Source organism: Paramisgurnus dabryanus, chromosome 7 (genome assembly GCF_030506205.2).
Source record: "Paramisgurnus dabryanus chromosome 7, PD_genome_1.1, whole genome shotgun sequence".
Lineage (NCBI taxonomy): Eukaryota > Metazoa > Chordata > Actinopteri > Cypriniformes > Cobitidae > Paramisgurnus > Paramisgurnus dabryanus.
In genome coordinates this window covers 36,482,727-36,501,100 of record NC_133343.1, presented here as the reverse complement: position 1 = coordinate 36,501,100, position 18,374 = coordinate 36,482,727, and the positions used below count along the sequence as shown (strand labels likewise).

General features: G+C 35.8%; 1 protein-coding gene across 2 annotated transcripts in view; it reads left to right on the top strand.

Annotated features, from left to right (window-relative positions):
* Positions 1–18,374, top strand: part of cntn4 (contactin 4) — a 201,993-nt gene that overhangs the window by 100,850 nt on the left and 82,769 nt on the right. For both annotated transcript variants that reach the window (XM_065279757.1, XM_065279756.2), the window contains exons 6-7: positions 12,083–12,286; positions 17,674–17,776. In XM_065279757.1, coding sequence (XP_065135829.1) covers positions 12,083–12,286; positions 17,674–17,776 — 307 coding nt within the window. The remainder of the gene's footprint in view (positions 1–12,082; positions 12,287–17,673; positions 17,777–18,374) is intronic.

The following is an 18,374-nucleotide window of genomic DNA, read 5'->3' as shown; positions in this document are numbered from 1 at the left end:
ATTATTATTATTAAACAGTAAGTAAGGGTGGGGCATATTTTATGGCTCCTCCCCCTTTTGAAACAGACAATAGCACTTAAGCTGCATTCAGACTAGCAGCAACTAGCAGTAGCATAGCGATGCAATCTCATCAATTTCAATGGAAGATTGGCGACTTCAGCCGACACGAGCGACATTGACTATTGGCGATTGGATGGGACGTGGGTCGCGGATTGATGACTATGTAAAAATGCGAGTCCCATGGCCACACCAGTTGAAAAACATTTGTATAGTGCAATTCAATTGAATTAAATTTTATTTATATAGCGCTTTTCACAATTGTTAATTGTTGCAAAGCAGCTTTACATGAGTAGATGTAGAGGAGAACACTGAAAATCAATACATAGTATAAGAAGTAGAATATAGCGGCTAAGGATAAACCGTGTAAGCGAGTGTATTAATAATGTAACGTATACAGTAAAATGCTAGTTAAGCCAAAGTTGGCTGACTCTCCCTGGGACTAAAAAAACCCCTAGGAGAAAACCCAATGGGAAAAAATCCTAGAAGGACAAAAAACCCTATAGGGAGAAATTAATATTTATATATATATATATATATATATATATATATATATATATATATATATATATATATATATATATATATAGACACGGTAGGGATAGGAACGGGGTAAGCGGATTAAACTGGTTCAGCCGGTGGTCATTGGTCGCGCATCGTTTGGGCATCACGTTGAAGGACAGCCAGTAGATCAGTGGTGTGATGACCTTCACAGCAACAGGAACTGAGTCTGTTTGTCTCATTGTCCTTGGGGTCGAGGACGAGAAAGGGAGACAAAAACAGAATTCTATTAGCGTAGGGGCCGTTCGCATGTAATGCAAGTGTCATACATTATAGTGGTTTAATTCAGCTCGGTTCCAGACAGGCTAACTATTGCGGCAAGAGTAAATTACCCATATGAGGTATGTTAGTGCTTTGTTCTAGACAAAATAACTACTGCGGGAAAAGTATTTTTACTGGACATTCTACGTGAATGCTTTGTTAAAGAAGAATGTCTTAAGTTTAGTGCACATACTGTATAGTAAGTTCACTGGCGTGTCTGTAAGGTTTCAAGCGCTTCAGTAACCTCTGGCTTCTGTCTCTCGTCGATGTCTGGGCACCAGAAACAGTGTTTCTCTACTGAACACCAGTCACAAGTTATGATGTCCCTATGGTTTCCAACTAACAAACACCTGTCCTTAACACTCATATACACACACACAACACATCGTATGCCAGTCCCTCAGTTCCTATGAGAATAACTTCAGCCCTGCAGGAATAGACTGCCACTCATTCTAAAAACAACAAAACAACCGATTATGTGTTAAGCTTCTGGTTTTAAGCTTAGAGTTAGGAGCTATGCTTAGCCTTGCATTATGTCTGTAAATGAAATTTCTTAAAGCACTCACTATAAAATTGCATTTATCTTGTTGTTTTACATTGAACTCTATATTGAGATATATTGAAGCATATTAATAACACAATTTTTTACATTTATTCATTTTGCAGATGCTCCTATCCATAGCGACTTCAAGCTGCACATTTCTTTATCAATATATGTGTTACTTGGTAATCGAACCCATGACCTTTAGAATGCTAATGCAATGCTGTATTGAGCCGAATTGACAGGATTTTGGAGTTTTGCATGTAGTGGTGGCTAGCAGCCCTGAGCCTTGCTAGGTGGTTTCCCAATCGGCAAAACCAATAGTCTATTTTTAACCCTGAATGATTTTCTGGTTTCAGGGCCAACAAGGAAACTAATTAAATAGCCTGAAGTGGTTTGCTATCTTAGTTGGTTTTAACAAGGATTTGGGCACTCAGACCAGCTTAAACTAGCATGGCCCGCTTATAGCAGCATCCAATCAAAGGCTGGTTTAAGTTGGGTTCAAACCAAAGTTTAATACATAATGTAAGAGGTTTCGCTAATGACATTATTTGCACGCAGGAAACTAGTTTGCAGTCAAGCCAAGGACAAAGTATGTGTGTTAATAGAGAGCTGATAATAATGGAACTGCTTTTGGCTTCCAGCTATTTGAGATCCACTACAAAATCTTTTGTCCTTCCTTGGTTTATCATCCCACGTCCTTGCGTGTTCGAACAGCGCACCGTACGAGGCGAGGTTGTGTCAACTGAGAAATGTCAGACTTCTTCTCAAAAACATATCCCTCATCGCTGGATGGGGCATCACGGTATGACTAAATGTTTATTTGTGCGAGGGACATCAAGAGCGGGCCGTTCCTTCAGAAATGTGCAGCGTAAACCCAAATCATGACTTCCTGGCTCGTTCAGTCAGGTCAGATCAGTCACGCACAAGCAGTCGCGCGCCTGCCACCTCCACTTCAGTCTATAAAACTCAAAGCTCAGTGCATACAGAGAGCATCCACAGAATTTAGCCCTGGGGTGTTTTAACTGGAGGAAAGAAATTTGGATGAGAAAATACAGAAAATTAAATATATACTATTACTATATTTGAAACCAAACCATTCAATTAAAATGTATTTATATATCAGGTTTCACATTTTGCATTGTTACAAAGCAGGTTTACAAAACATAACAGAGATATATTACAAAACGGTACAGAATTAAGGTACTGGTAATAGAAATAATAGTAAAAAATGTAAATAGTTAGTAGATAAAGTTTCAACTTCTTTTTAACACTGTGAATGGTCAGAAATGGTCCCTAGCTATCACTGGGGCCTTTAAAATGTACATTTATGTACAAAAATGCACCTTTGAAGTACCAGTATGTACCTTTGAGGTACTAATGTGCACCCTGTAGTTACAAAGGTGTACTTTTTGAAAGGGTACTGTTTCAGGACCGTTGTTGACCCTTTTTTTCTGACGGTGAATAAACAGTGGACTTTGAAAGCAAAACAATTTGTCTTTTTTGTTTGGGTCACACTGATGTTGAGAGCCAATTGCAATATTAAAGAGGTCTCTTTTGTATCTTTTTTTGCCTGTGATGGTAAAATGATGTGCAATTTGATAAGACTTTGATGTAATATGTGACCCTGATGTAATATGTGACCCTGGACCACCAAACCAGTCATAAGGGTAAAAATAAATTTTAATTAAGATTTATACATCATCAGAAAGCAAAATAGCTTTCCATTCATGTATGGTTTGTTAGGATAGGACAATATTTGGTCGAGATTCAACTATTTCAAAATCTAGAATTCGAGGGTGCAAAAAAATATATATTTAATAAAGTTGCCCAACTGAAGTCCTTAAAAAACTTTTTTTATATATTTATGGTTAGATATGTACAAAATATCTTCATGGAACATCTTTACTTAATATCCTATAAAATATCCTATGATTTTTTGTAAATTATAATATTACCCATACAATATTTTTTTTGGCTTTTGTTACAAATATACTCGTGCTACTTATGACTGGTTTTGTGGGTCACATATTATATTATAATATAGTATAGTGTATGCTGTAATTGGTGTTTTATACTATATGTCTTTTACCCAGAAACCATGTCAACATCAAGTGGAACATTATTTATTATTGCAATAAAAAACCCAAACCCAGAAATGCAGCACACTCCACTGATTCAGCATCATTCTCTGCATTACACAATAGCCATGTTTAGTGTGGGAATGCATTGCCGCTGACCTCGATTCCTAATGGAGATCGGTCCTTTCAGGTGTAGCGAACGCTGAAATCGCTTCTTTTTGCACTTGTGCTAACAATGCCAAAGATGGACAGTCCTGCAGGCTGTGAGAGCACAGAGCATATGCACTCCGTCTGGATCCGTTTAGACAGAAGAATGTATAAATCTTAAGGCCTAAAGCAGCACGATCCTTAGACTGCTCCTTCAGATTTTTACCTCGTTTTGTGTGATTTTTGAGTTAAGGTTAAACTTTAAATGCATGATTCATCTCAGTGAATCAAAGTCTGTGAAGTAGCTAGATGAGTGTTGTTTGCTTTCTGACATACAACATGGATGGATTACCTATTGAAAGAGATATTAAGGCATTTAGTGGGCTCAATTTTATTAGTGGTTCTAAGGGGGAGGGGCATTCTCATTTTGGAAAGAATCGGATTGGACAAAAATCTGACCAGTGCAAGCTGAGTCATAAAAAACTACTGTACTGTATATTTGCTATGTGTATCTGCTAAGAGTAATGGGGAGTACAAACCAAAAAATGCGCTATTCGCCTCAAACACGTCTTCTTGCAAGTAGAAAATATTCAACTGCAGCGAAAAATTTGCCTGAAACGAAGTTAAATCCAACGAGTAATCTAGAGCGAGGAACGGGATGCTTCGCATTGGGTGTGCACACAGCATAATGGGGTGTACACACCAAACGCAAATTCAACGATTTGCGCAAGTAGATTACATACAAAGTCAATGCCAAATCATGAATACACAAGAACTTGCGCAAAGCAAATTACGCTAATTGGGTGGCACGATTGCATTGAAAACGCGCTATTCACCTCAAACGCGTCTTCGCCCAAGTTGAAAATATTCAACTTCAGCGAAAAATATGCATGAAACGAAGTTGAATTTAGGGAGTTCAGTGATTTGCGAGAGTAGATTATATACAAAGTCAATGCCAAATCACGAATATACAAGAACTTGCGCAATGCAAATGATGCAAATTGGATGGCACGATTGCCTTGAAAACACCCGCTATTCGCCTCAAACGCCTCTTTGCCCAAGTTGAAAATATTCAACTTCAGCGAAAAATTTGCATTAAATGAAATTGAATCCAGCGAGTAATCTAGAGCGAGGGACGGGATGCTTCGCGTTGGGTGTGCACACAGCATAATGGGGAGTACACACCAAGCGCGAATTCAATGATTTGCGCGAGTAGATTACATACAACGTCAATGCCAAATCACGAATATACAAGAACTTGCGCAATGCAAATGGCGCAAATTGGGTGGAACGATTCCCTTGAAAACACGCGCTATTCGCCTCAAACGCCTCTTTGCCCAAGTTGAAAATATTCAACTTCAGCAAAAAATTTACATGGAACGAAGTTAAATCCAACGAGTAATCTAGAGCGAGGAACGGGATGCTTCGCATTTGGTGTGCACTCAGCATAATGGGGTGTACACACCAAACGCAAATTCAGCGATTTGCGCAAGTAGATTACATACAAAGTCAATGCCAAATCACGAATAGACAAGAACTTGCGCAATGCAAATGATGCAAATTGGATGGCACGATTGCCTTGAAAACACGTGCTATTCGCCTCAAACGCGTCTTTGCCCAAGTTGAAAATATTAAACTTCAGCGAAAAATTTGCATTAAATGAAATTGAATCCAGTTAGTAATCTAGAGCAAGGAACGGGATGCTTCGCGTTGGGTGTGCACACAGCATAATGGGGCGTACACACCAAGCGTGAATTCAATGATTTGCGCGAGTAGATTACATACAAAGTAAATGCCAAATCACGGATAGACAAGAACTTATGCAAATTACGGAAATTGGTTTGCGCGATTGCTGTGAAAACACGCGCTATGCACCTAAAACGCGTATTCGCACAAGTTGAAAATACTCGAAAAATACTTTATGTACTTTGTATACATGCAAAGTGAATGCAAAGATACGAATAGACGCGAACTAACGTGGGGCGATGTGAATGATGCGAATTACCTTGGCTGATTGCAGCGAAAACCTGTGCTGTTCGCCTCCAACGCATATACACCAAAGCATTTAAATGCTCTAGGCGCTTTTGTTACTATGATACTTCTGTTTGGTTTATCAGTCGCTGTTTTATGTGCCAAATGGTTGTTGTGATTTGTTTGTCCCTCCCCTTCTCCACTGTGATTGGATGGCTGAGGGAAAAGTAACATTGGCAAGCTGGGTGTTTTACCCAAAATTTACATTTTTAACTCTGGGCGCTCAGAACTGAACGTGAAAAAACAGCAAAAACCCGCCAGCTGCTGCTGTTTTTAAAAAGTGTGCCGCTTCCATTGGAAACATACTCCGGCCACAGGCGAAAACGCCTTAGGGTACACGCCTCCTTAATAAAGTGCACAATCCCCACATATTTATCAATTCCTATGCCGGGGCATGAAAATATTTGTTTTAATAATAAAATTAAATAATTGATCATCAGTAGAGTGATAATTTACAATCTACAATCTTTTCTCTATCCTATTTACCAGTTATTTATTTATGCATTTATTAATTAATCATTAATTAACTTTTTTATACTTTTGCCAAGCATAAAGCTTGTGTGATCTCAGACATGGCAATTAAAAATGCATACTGTTGTCACAACAAGTCTCACATGTATTATTAACAGGCAACGATCAGGCAGCTGTGATGCTATTAAAATTCATCAAACACTCGCATCGATAATGCACGATTAAGAGCCAGATATGTGCATCTTTTCATAAAGCTTTATTTCCTGCTTGCGGCACGGCAGAGCAGAAATGTAATGAATGGGTCTCTTTGATTGGAACTGAAACTGGCGTTCGGAATGATAGATGGTTTGTTTCATCTGCTTTTATGTATTTTCTCTTTTCAACACCTTTGCAATAATAATGCTTGCTTATTGTTGGGAATAAATTTGATAAAGGTTATTTTGTGTTTGTTTTGTTGATGCAAATTGGAGGGAGAGAAATTTCCGTCAGACTGTTTAATCAGCAGGGATACTATACATTTAGCCGGAGGTCTGAAATATGTTTTGTTGTAATTGTAGGTCTAGTCAATCAGACACACATGAGCAGCGCTTGTGTAAGTGCATTCGATTGTTTCCCTTTGAGCCAGATTACACTGTCATCTTCATCATGTTATTGGTAAAATAGTAGAAAACAAATAGATTTTTTTTTGTAATGCATATCAATAGTTGCTTAATTTGTGAGGAAAATATCTTGGCTGCTAATTTATTTTTAGTGATGCTAAATAAAGCATTACCAGTATCGCTGCTTAAACACTTTATAATCTTATAAACCAGCGTTGGGTCAAAAATTGACATACCCAGCCGTTGGGTTAAATTTTATATTTGACCCAACAATAGGCCAAAACTATGCACGATATTAATTTTTTCCACCAATACCAATAGCCGATTATTCAGACTTATACCTGCCATAGCGATTCCAATACTGATAGTTTGGTGGTTATATTAACTAAATTCTAACGATTAAATTTTTTTAAATGTTATTCACTCATATAATGACCATTAACTCTTTCCCCGCCATTGACAAGAATCTCGTCAATTAAGAGGAAACATTTGCATGAAAAATATGTGTTACTGGTGAATTTTTATGTTAATCTGCAATACCGTGATTATCAAGTAGATAAAAAATTAAGCCAAAATGTTATTTACTAATTTTAATCTCTGTGTATGTTGTGATAATGGTTCTGAATCTTATTTCTAACAAAATTATTTCACAAAACTGCAATTATTTTAACTTTTTGCTAAAAAAAACTTTTTTTAAAAGAGTTTATAATCAGAGAAAAAATATAGATATAATGAAAAGTTTTTTCCATTTTTTTTTTGTTTGTTTGTTTGAAAGCAGAGGGTTTGGTTCTTTCATTTGATATATTTGTATGTTTATATATTTTAGAAGAACATTTTCCCGGAAGGCATTTTGTGAAACTTTTGCGAAAAAAAAATGCTGGCGGGCAACTTTTTAAAAAAATGGCTATCGGGGATTGAGTTAATATTGAACATTTGTGATTTTTCTTTACATTTTCTATACTATACACAGAGGTGAAATTAATTGCATTTTCCTGTTTTCTTTTGATTAACAGGATGTATCGGCCATGACTGCTGGCTGTTTTTAAACTATCATCCGATAATTTGAACATTTGCGTCCGATACCGATATTTGACCGATATATCGGTGCATCTCTAATTAAAACAACCCAGCATTTTGGGTTGAAACAACCCAACATAGATTAAATTACAGGCCAACAGGTTGGATTCATCCCTGTTTGACCTAACACTTGTTTGAAAATAACCCAGGTGTACTATTTGGGACATGAATTTGAACAAACCCCATAACTAATATTTTAAACTTACAAAATATTTCAACCTGCAAATATGTTAACCCCACAAAATCTTGAGTTGCTTAAAAATGCTTCTTTCAACGTGTCTGTACAGTTTGCACAAATCTTATAAAATATATTTGCTCCCTTTTCGTTTCATGTTGACTTCTCTGCCTGCTTTCTGCAACCCAAGCAATCCTGGTATAATGCAAACTGAGTTTTGTCAGGTTTGACAGACCCCTCCAGGGACCCTTCAAATCGAAGAGTCGTGGCTTCTTACAGAACACATCAAATTTCAAAGTCAACCTTGAACAGTTCACATAGTGTAATTCCATGTAGCATTTATAATCTCTTTTAATCTTTAATTTTTTTAGAGGAAAATACTAGACAATATAGGAAGAGGTTGATACATAGAAAAAAATAGAAATTGTAGTGCATTAATAATTTGAGGCATTATGTACAAATCTGATTTATTTTTTAGGGCCCAGATAGTAAAACAATATTAAAAAAACATAAATCGAAGGATTTGAATAATGGAGTTTCCATCAGCGTAGCAAAAAAGTCCAGGGAGCAACCAAAGCTTTATTTTGTTTTCAAAAACTTCCGCACCTGTAGTACTCAAACAAGTTATATTTTAGCTTCAAAAAAGAAATAGCATTGTGAGGATTTATCAGTTGTACAAATAGCAGGATTAAGGTCAGTCCTGTTTTTCTCTCGAGATAACACAAAATCTCATTACGCCCTTCATCCGTTGACACGAGCCCCGCTGATGCCGGTGTATGCAGCCATGGTATCTCTTGCAAGACTTATCAAACAATTGCAAAGCATGGCACTAACAAGGGAACCGGAGATATCCGGCACCTTGCACTCCCCGTGATCCGTACCTTGTCTTTTAGAACCTTCCTTAAAAGAAGATACGATATTAACCAAGCTCTCAGAGCTCAGCAAGTGGGAAAAACCAAGCTGCCTCGACTCCTCCTGGTGTGAGATAGCCGAAGCCCATGGCAATGGATTAGATCAAACTGTGATAAATGACCGGTTCTCAGGCAGGAATCCTCCAAGACTGTTTTGTTTAATTAGCTAACAAGTGAGTGGGTTTGATTGGGCTAAGCCGGGGAGATGCTACGTGTCTGTCGATTAAATGCGCTGCCAGGGAGCTGCTGAGTAGAACATTACAACGTTCTGCAAATGGATTTATCATTGACAGCGCAAATGGATGCTCACATGCCAGCGTGTCCAGCCACAAAGTGGTTTGTTTGAATAAGACATGCTTCAGCGTTTACAACCACTGTAGAAGGGGGGGTTGTCTGGAAATACACATCGATGCCTTGGTCAATTACAAATGTGGTTGTCGTTGATCTGATTTTGAGTACGCTTATTAGATTGACTTGATGATTGAGAAGATGATTTCTTTATTGCTTTAGACCTATGGATTTAGACCTATGCAAAACTATTATATAAGTGATCCGTTTGCATTAGCGCTTTGAGACTATACACAGAAGGTTGCCCTTTAAAGCTCAGGGGCCGGTTGCACCAGCTGGGCGTACACCCAGTCGTAAGACTAGTCTGGATTTAAAATGCGCTTTACGTCCTACGTACAATTTACACATCTATGTCTGAAACTAAATCTTACGTCTAGTCAAGGGTAGGCATAAGTATAAAGTTTTGACTTGTTTTTATGGCAAATATATAAATAATTAAATCGGTGCATCTGATTCACACAGGACATACGCGAGCAGTGGGCTTTTTAAATTTTTAATACTAAGATATTTAGAAGATAGATAACTTATTAACAGATTTGTTTAATTTTGTTTTAATTTAGTTGAAATGTTAGAAGTAATGCAGGTTGATTGTGATGGGTCTGCACGTAATCATCCTTAAGGAGTTTGTAACCATAGTAACGCGAATGGCTTCTCAAATATCACCGCGATTAAATGCATATGCGGGGAATGTGCATCGTCTACGCTAAACATAGCTGCGCCTGGTTGAAGTTTCAGATGGTGCAACAGACGTAAATTTTTTTCGCTAAACCCGACATAGGGCTTACACCCAACTTTTTGTAGCATTGGGTCAAAATGTTTATATTTGACATAACAATGGGTTAAAAACAACCAAGCATTTTGAGTTGAAAATAAATAACAAGGGCTGTCAAAAGATTAATCACGATTAATCGCATACAAAATAAAAGTTTGTTTTGCATAATATATGTGTGTGTGAACTGTGTGCAATTATTTTGTATATATAAATACACACACATTCAAAGAAACTTTTACATATAAATATATAAATAAATAAATAAAAAATATATAATTGAGATTTTTATATATTTTGTATATATAAATTAAAAAATGTAAAAATACATAACATTTTTCTTACAGTAAATGTATACATGTATTATATATACAAAATAATTACAATAAACACACAAATATATTATGCAAATACAAGCATCGCAATTAATCTTTTGACAGCCCTATAAATAACCCAGTATTTTTAGAGTGTATGTTTTCATAAATATTCTTAATAAAAAATAAATATACTGGATGTTGGCATAGAGTAAGAGTTTAGAGTTACAGTACACAATTCATGGAATTTATTTGGATAAATTGATGTTTGAGTTCATAATGAAATCTGTGATCATTAAATCTCATGTTGACTTTGCGGCAGATCTGAGCACAATTTAAATTTGTTGAGATTTTTGTTTTCTGTCTCTCAAGAGAAGACTAAAGCAAAAATCCATTTAATCGCAATGCTTTCTATGAGAAACAATTGATTTATCATGGAGAGCCCACTTTCTTCTTATACCAATTATATAAGTTTTAAAAAAAAAGAGATGTAATAAAGGTCACAGGTTGGTCCAAAAAGGACTTGTTATCAAAAAAGATTTTTTCCTTTAAATTCATACCTGCATAATACCGCCGGCCTGTTTCACCTTTTCTTGGCCCATTTTTGTCTTCGCAATTCAAAGAAAGACAGGAATTGTGGGTAATTGAATTGAGGTGAAGTTTAAAACAGTTTTTACGATAAAGGGACCTACAATACCACTGACAGATGTGACATTAAGTGTATGCCAACACTTTTTACGAGCTGGAACAGATGCCAAGAATCTTTTTTAAAGCCTGGTCCACAACATCTCAGCAGGGCTTTTGACTGTTTTATTTATTTGTCTGTTTATTTATATGATGTAGTGTACATTTGTGCCTCTTAAGAGATCGGTTGCCAATGCATAACTATTCCCAAGAAGGGTCGGGATATATTTTATGTCCCTAATTATGGTTAGAAACATTCCCTACTTGTTGACCAATGTTCTAAGTATGCTAGAGCAAATCATTTTATTCAAATCACTTTACAGTGCATTTAATCTATGTTTTATCATCCCATGTGTTTCCTGGGAATCAAACCCATGACTTCAGCATTGCTACATGCTACATGCTCACATTTACAATTATGCATTTGATATATGCTTTTTTCCCTACCCATTTGCTTATATTCTGCCACATCAGCGGCACACAAATACAAGCTCCGTTCTCTGCGTGCAGCTTTCTTGTGTTAAATCCATAGGGGCGAAGGCTTAAATAACACAGCGAAATTGACATCCGTTCCTCCTGAGATATTACCTAGCTACCTACCTAGAGATAAACAGCAGACGATGACGCAACCATACAGCGGTTCGTGTGGAGCCAACCCCAGGGTGTGAGAACAACCGAAATAAATCAAGCTCTGGATTTTTGAACATTGGTTACATAGCACCACTTCCCCACTTGACTAGTGGCCAGCTAATCACAGGGCACTGTTTTTTCCTTTTCTGTCATTAATTTTCACCCCCTAAGCCACACAACCCTCCTCAGGCTGATTAATTCGCACCCTAGCATGTAGCCCCAATGCTAATTTAGTAACTCTAGGGAGGCGTAAGATTCATGAGCAGAGCACACATATGCCATTTAGACTCTGCAGAGGGAGGAAATGTCACTATGTACTCTAGTTATGTTTATGCAAATGTAGTTTCTGGGCAGTGGGGTGACCTCTTTCTGCTCGTGTGTTACATTGACGGTATTTTCTCTCTTTTTCTTATCTGTATCTACAGGTCTGACGTTCTCTTGGATCTTTAACGAGTACCCGTCCTTCGTGAAGCAGGACTCCCGTCGATTCGTGTCCCAGGAGACGGGGAATCTATACATTGCTAAAGTCGAGCCGTCTGATGTTGGCAACTACACCTGCGTCGTGACCAATACCGTCACCAAGACACGCGTCCAAGGCCCGCCCACTCCTCTCATTTTGCGCACTGATGGTAAGAAAGATTGTCAGATATCTTACATGATATGGTATATAATCAATTTAATCTATATTACCTTTGTTTCCAATCTTAATGTAGTAACCTATCAATACCAAACAATAAACACTTCTTTATTTAAAGGAATATTCCATTTTCTTAAAAGAAAAATCCAGATAATTTACTCACCACCATGTCATCCAAAATGTTGATGTCTTTCTTTGTTCAGTCGAGAAGAAATTATGTTTTTTGAGGAAAACATTGCAGGATTTTTCTCATTTTAATGGACTTTAATAGAGCCCAACATTTAATACTTAACTCAACACTTAACAGTTTTTTTCAACGGAGTTTCAAAGGTCTATAAACGATCCCAAACGAGCAATAGGGTCTTATCTAGCGAAACGATTGTCATTTTTGACAAGAAAAATAAAAAATATGCTCTTTTAAACCACAACTTTTTGTCCAGATCTGATCCAGCGCAACCTAACGTAAATGCGTAGTGACGTAGGGAGGTCACGTGTTACATATATAAAACACAAATTTGCGGACCATTGTAAACAATAAACTAACACAAAGACATTAATTATTATCAGTTGACATACAACAACGTAGGAACGGTCCTCTTTCAACACATTTTGTAAACACTGGGGCGGAGTTTCGCGTTCGTCTTCTGTGACCTCTTGACGTCATGACGTATTGCGTGGGGTCACATCACGCATCACGACCTGATCTGGACGAGAAGTTGTGGTTTAAAAGTGGATATTTTTTATTTTTCTTATCAAAAATGACAATCGTTTCGCTAGATAAGACCCTTATGCCTCGTTTGGGATTGTTTATAGTCCTTTGAAACTCCGTTGAAAAAAACTCTTAAGTGTTGATTTAAGTATTAAATGTTGGGCTCTATTAAAGAACATTAAAATGAGAAAAATCCTGCAATGTTTTCCTCAAACAACATAATTTCTTCTCGACTGAACAAAGAAAGACATCAACGTTTTGGATGACATGGTGGTGAGTAAATTATCTGGATTTTTCTTTTAAGAAAATTGAATATTCCTTTAAGGCCTATAACTGGACTCACATTTATAGTATAATAAATTAATATAGCATATTGAAAAATGTTATATGTAGTACCGTACATGTAAGCCAGCCGGTTATGATCGCTGAATAAACCTCGACAGCATGATTTGCAAAAACAACCAGCTGGATGTACATTATCTCACATATTACACAGCTACTTAGGTAAATTATTTGACATCAAAACATCAAATAATACATAAATATTTTATTAGCTCATTTGGAAGAAATGTAAACCTTACACAAAGTACAAAATTCTTTCTAATGACTTGAGGCCCAAGTTTGATTAAGACAAACATGCAATTTGGTTAATTTTTTTTAAATATAATCTATACGATCAATTATGAATATTATATTGAATTTATTTGTAAGTATTAAACTGCAGCTGGCAAGATGACTCACAATACCTGGGGGTGAGGCTGTGTTATCAGTTTCAGGTGGTTGTTATCTGAGAATAACAAATCTCTGAATGTCGCCACTGGCCAATCAGAATCAATCATTCTAGAGCACAGTGTACTATTAAAGGATTAGTCCATTTTCTAAAAAAAAATTTACTCACCACCATATCATACAAAATGTGGATGTCTTTCATGGTTTAATCGAGAAGAAATTATGTTTTTTGAGGAAAACATTCCAGGATTTTTCTCATTTTAATTGACTTTAATGGACCCCAACACTTAACAGTTTTAATGCAATATAAAATTGCAGTTTCAAAGGACTCTAAACAATCCCAAACGAGGCATAAGGGTCTTATCTAGCAAAACCATTGTCATTTTTGACAAGAAAAATAAAATACCCTTATACCTCGTTTGGGATCATTTAGAGTCCTTTGAAACTGCAATTTTAAACTGCATTAAAACTCATAAGCGTTGGGGTCCATTAAAGTCCATTTAAATTAGAAAAATACTGTAAAGTTTTCCTCAAAAAACATAATTTCTCCTCCTATTATATATGTAATATAAATATGTCTTTTAATAACATATATGAAATTATATTTATAAATAATTAAACAAAATAGCGTGTTTGTTACATTTGAATGAAAAAACAAGTTTTCCTCACGGAAAGTCTGACTTTGTTAAAATGAGCAAAAAAAATTCAAATCAATATTTAATGTTCTTTACCTTACTTATGAGGTAAATAGCCGCAGGAAATGTACTGGCAGCCAGTTGATATCGGGAAATAAGCCCCTTTAGTTTGCTTTGCGTTGGCTCCTGATCACACTTTTCGCTTATTTTTGCGACAAAAACCGGCCACCAATACATTATCACTTACTTAAAACTTGCAACACATTTGACTTTGTACAAAATAAGACCTTTATATCAAACAGGTTATTTTACAAAATTTTGAATAAAACACTCTTTTATTAATAAGAACAGTATTTGGTTATTTTTAGGACTGGAAAGACGCGTCGACATAGTCGATTACGTCGATTACGTAATTACGTCGATTTGCCGGAAATGCGTCGATGCGTCGCACTGTTTACATTTTGAAATGAAGGCGGCTTCAGCTCCGACCGGGTGATACAAGTGTTATACCAAACAGACAGAACGCGATCAAAAGTGTGGGAATACTTTAAGCAGAGACCAAATAAAACACATACTGTGTAAAACTGAAATGGCATACCACAGCAGCGCAACACCTGTGTATGATCATCTTAAAAGAAAACAACCTGGGGCTCTCCGACCTCAAAATGACGAGACGTCAGCGTAAGAATTTGAACTATTACAGTAAGTTTTAATACAACAATAGAATCAATACATATTGTGCTTAATACAACTGCGTTTACATCTTCGTTTAATACGAGCTGCGAGACGCCTGACAGACGCGACATTGCATCGCTTCTGGGCAGTATGTTGAAACAGTAAATAAAGAGCAGGACATGTTTTTATATTAAGAAGTTATGAAATAATAAGTTACTGTCACATTGAGAACAATGCACTGAAAGCCAGCTGGCAGTGCGGAGTTCCCAATGAACGTCTTTTTTGCGAATATGTGCGCAGATATTACAGAAGCTCGTCTTGTAAGGTATTCCTGACATGCGTTTATTTAAAGTAACAGCAGCGTAAACGCTGTTTATAAAATATTAGAAGATCATACTAACTGAACTTGTTTTTTACCCGGAACTTAAGAAAAGTTAAATGTTAAAGTTAAATGAGAATGCAGTACTACTAATAGTAATAATATTAACAGTAATAATATAACCATTACATTTTATATAAGGGTTCATGAATCACAATGAACTTATTTTTACTTCAGTCTGAACTAATGCTGAGTTAATGCATGTACTAATAATAAACTAATGTTTAAAATATTAATATATGCCTATTTTATTGTTTAAGGTGAATAATGCCTCTTTTAAAGTGGCACTGCCACTTTATTTTTCATGTTGAAAATTTTGGTTTGTGTGTTTGTTTAATTAAGAAAATGCTTAAATAAAATGTTGGCGTTAATGGCAGAGTTACATTTATTATTTGTTGGGGAATTATATGTATAAAAAAATAATTAGACTATTCGATTAATCGGAAAAAATAATCGATAGATTAATCGGTTGAAAAAATAGTCGATAGTTGCAGCTCTAGTTATTTTAGTGGACTGTACAAACAGTTTGTCTGTCTGTATTTATTCTTCATGCAAGTAAATACCAAGACCTTACTTTTACAAAGATACAGTAGTAGTCCCAAAAAGACAATAATGCCTTACAGCATGATTTGCCAAGTCAACAAACATTTAATGCAAGTCAGTTTTACTATACTGTACTTATTTCCTGGCATGTTTTGAGCGGATGTGTTTTATTTTAAATGTAATGTTTATCCCAGTTTGAAAAACAACTGCATAATTAAAATAAAGAAATTAGAATTATGAAATGTGCTTTTAATTAAGCATAAGAGACTTTTTGTAGAAACCAATTGTATTCAAAGGTTAATGAGCTGTTTGCAAATTTAAAGATGTGGTACAGGTAGCAGCATGTTTTGGTGCCCATGGGCTGCCATTTTCAAAGGTCCTGAAACCGAAATGTCATTTGTTTTAGACTGATCTAATGGTTGCCTCTCCGTGTGTTTACGATTTGGTCACATATGTACTAGAGTAATACAAAAAACGCATTGTTAGATTCCACACCAGACAAACAGAATCTAATTTGTTTGATTGATACCATAAAATAAACTTTTAAAGATCCTCCAGCGGGCTGCATAAGATGCATTAGTTTTGTGGTTGTAATATAAATGCAATGACTAAAACTTTTTTTTGCCATAGTTTATTTGACTTATTATGCCAAGTGTTTTTTTAATTAAATACAACTTTAACAAGTTCATAAGTGGTGTCACTGATTTGGGGGGGACAAAAAGACTGATTTTTAATATAAAAAGTGATTGTGGACTTTCACCTTTTTCACAGTCTTGGGCATGTTATACTGTTATACATATAAAATGGCCACAAACAATAAATGAGGGAGAAAAAAATAAAATCTGATTCTGCACAAAAACTAAAAATGCATCAAAGCCAATGTTTTTACTAACCTTTTACATGCCCAAGACTGTGAAAAAGGTAAAAAAAAATCCAGTCCACAATCACTTTTTATATTGAAAATCTGTCATTTTAGGTGTTTTTCCCCAAATCAGTGACACCACTTACAAACTTAGCAATTAAAGAGTTAAAATTATGGAAGTTTTTACATTTGGTAGTTTTGATCAGTACTGAGGTTGATTAACAGATTTATGAAAAAATAATATTTGAAAAAAATATTCATCAGATACATTTTTACAGCCTATATCAGTCTGAATCTATGGAAAATATTCCCCCATATTTCCATTTTTGACATCCCTCTAATTGAAATCCTGCAGGTCCCTTGTTCAAATTTTGGTGTAAAACGTGTTCCTTCATATAACCTGATGTTTGAATCACTGTTGTAAGTCCAACATGAGCCACTCAATGGCGACTGTCACAGTGTGAACTCCAGGTACAATTTCAGAACCCATTGTACACGTCTCCCTACCCGGGATGTTACAAAATGAGATGATTGCTTCTCTTCAACCTTTCCCATTTGGCGGTACTGACATAAACAGCAGCGTTTGACATTTGAGATAAGATCTCTTTTGACACACTCAGCTTAGTAGCTGGTCCGATAACACCTCACAAAATCACAGGAGATATCACATCTTCCTCGTATCCAAAAGCCTTTCAGAAGGTACAGAATAAATCAGGCAATAATAATGAATAGGAGAATTACAGATAGGCTATTTCTGAAATTGCATTTGCCGATTGCAATAATTGATAGCTTTTATTAGAAATTATTTCCGTTATGCTCGCAAATGACAATTTATCATTTTTTGTAGGTGTTATGGGAGAATATGAACCAAAGATTGAAGTGCAGTTTCCAGAAGTTGTTCAGGTGGCCAAAGGTTCAACGGTTCGACTTGAGTGTTTTGCATTGGGGAAGTAAGTATTGTCATGTTTGAATAAGGAAAGCCATTTACAATTAATTTTTCCTGTATTGAAGATTTAAACTTGCACATTTGCATTGAACTCTGGATTTCTAATTTATTAAAAATATATTTATTTATTTTCTTAACTCTCTCCCCACCAGCGTTTTTTTTTTTTTTTAAGTTGCTAGCGTCAGGATTTTTTATGATTTTTTTTACAAAATAATTTTGATACATACATTAAAAATATGTATGTATCAAATGAAAGGACCCTCCGTTTTCAAACTAAAAAAAGTTTCATCCTATCTTCATTTGTTCTCTTTTTATCACCTCTTAAATACGTTTAGGTTTCTTCAAAAATACAAAATTTTGAGAAAAAAGCTGAGATAATTGCATTATTGTAAAGGACTTTTATTAGAATTCAGATTTAGGATGATGATCAAAACCTACACAGAATTTTACTGTTTTTCGATCACTGGATGCTTTAGTGTTTTATAAGTTGGTTAAGAGTGCCACCTATTGGATAATAGCGGAGATTTGGATTGCCAAAAAAAATTGTCATTGGCAGGGAAGTGTTTTCTTTATAAGTTTTTACATTACAAATTACATTCAAA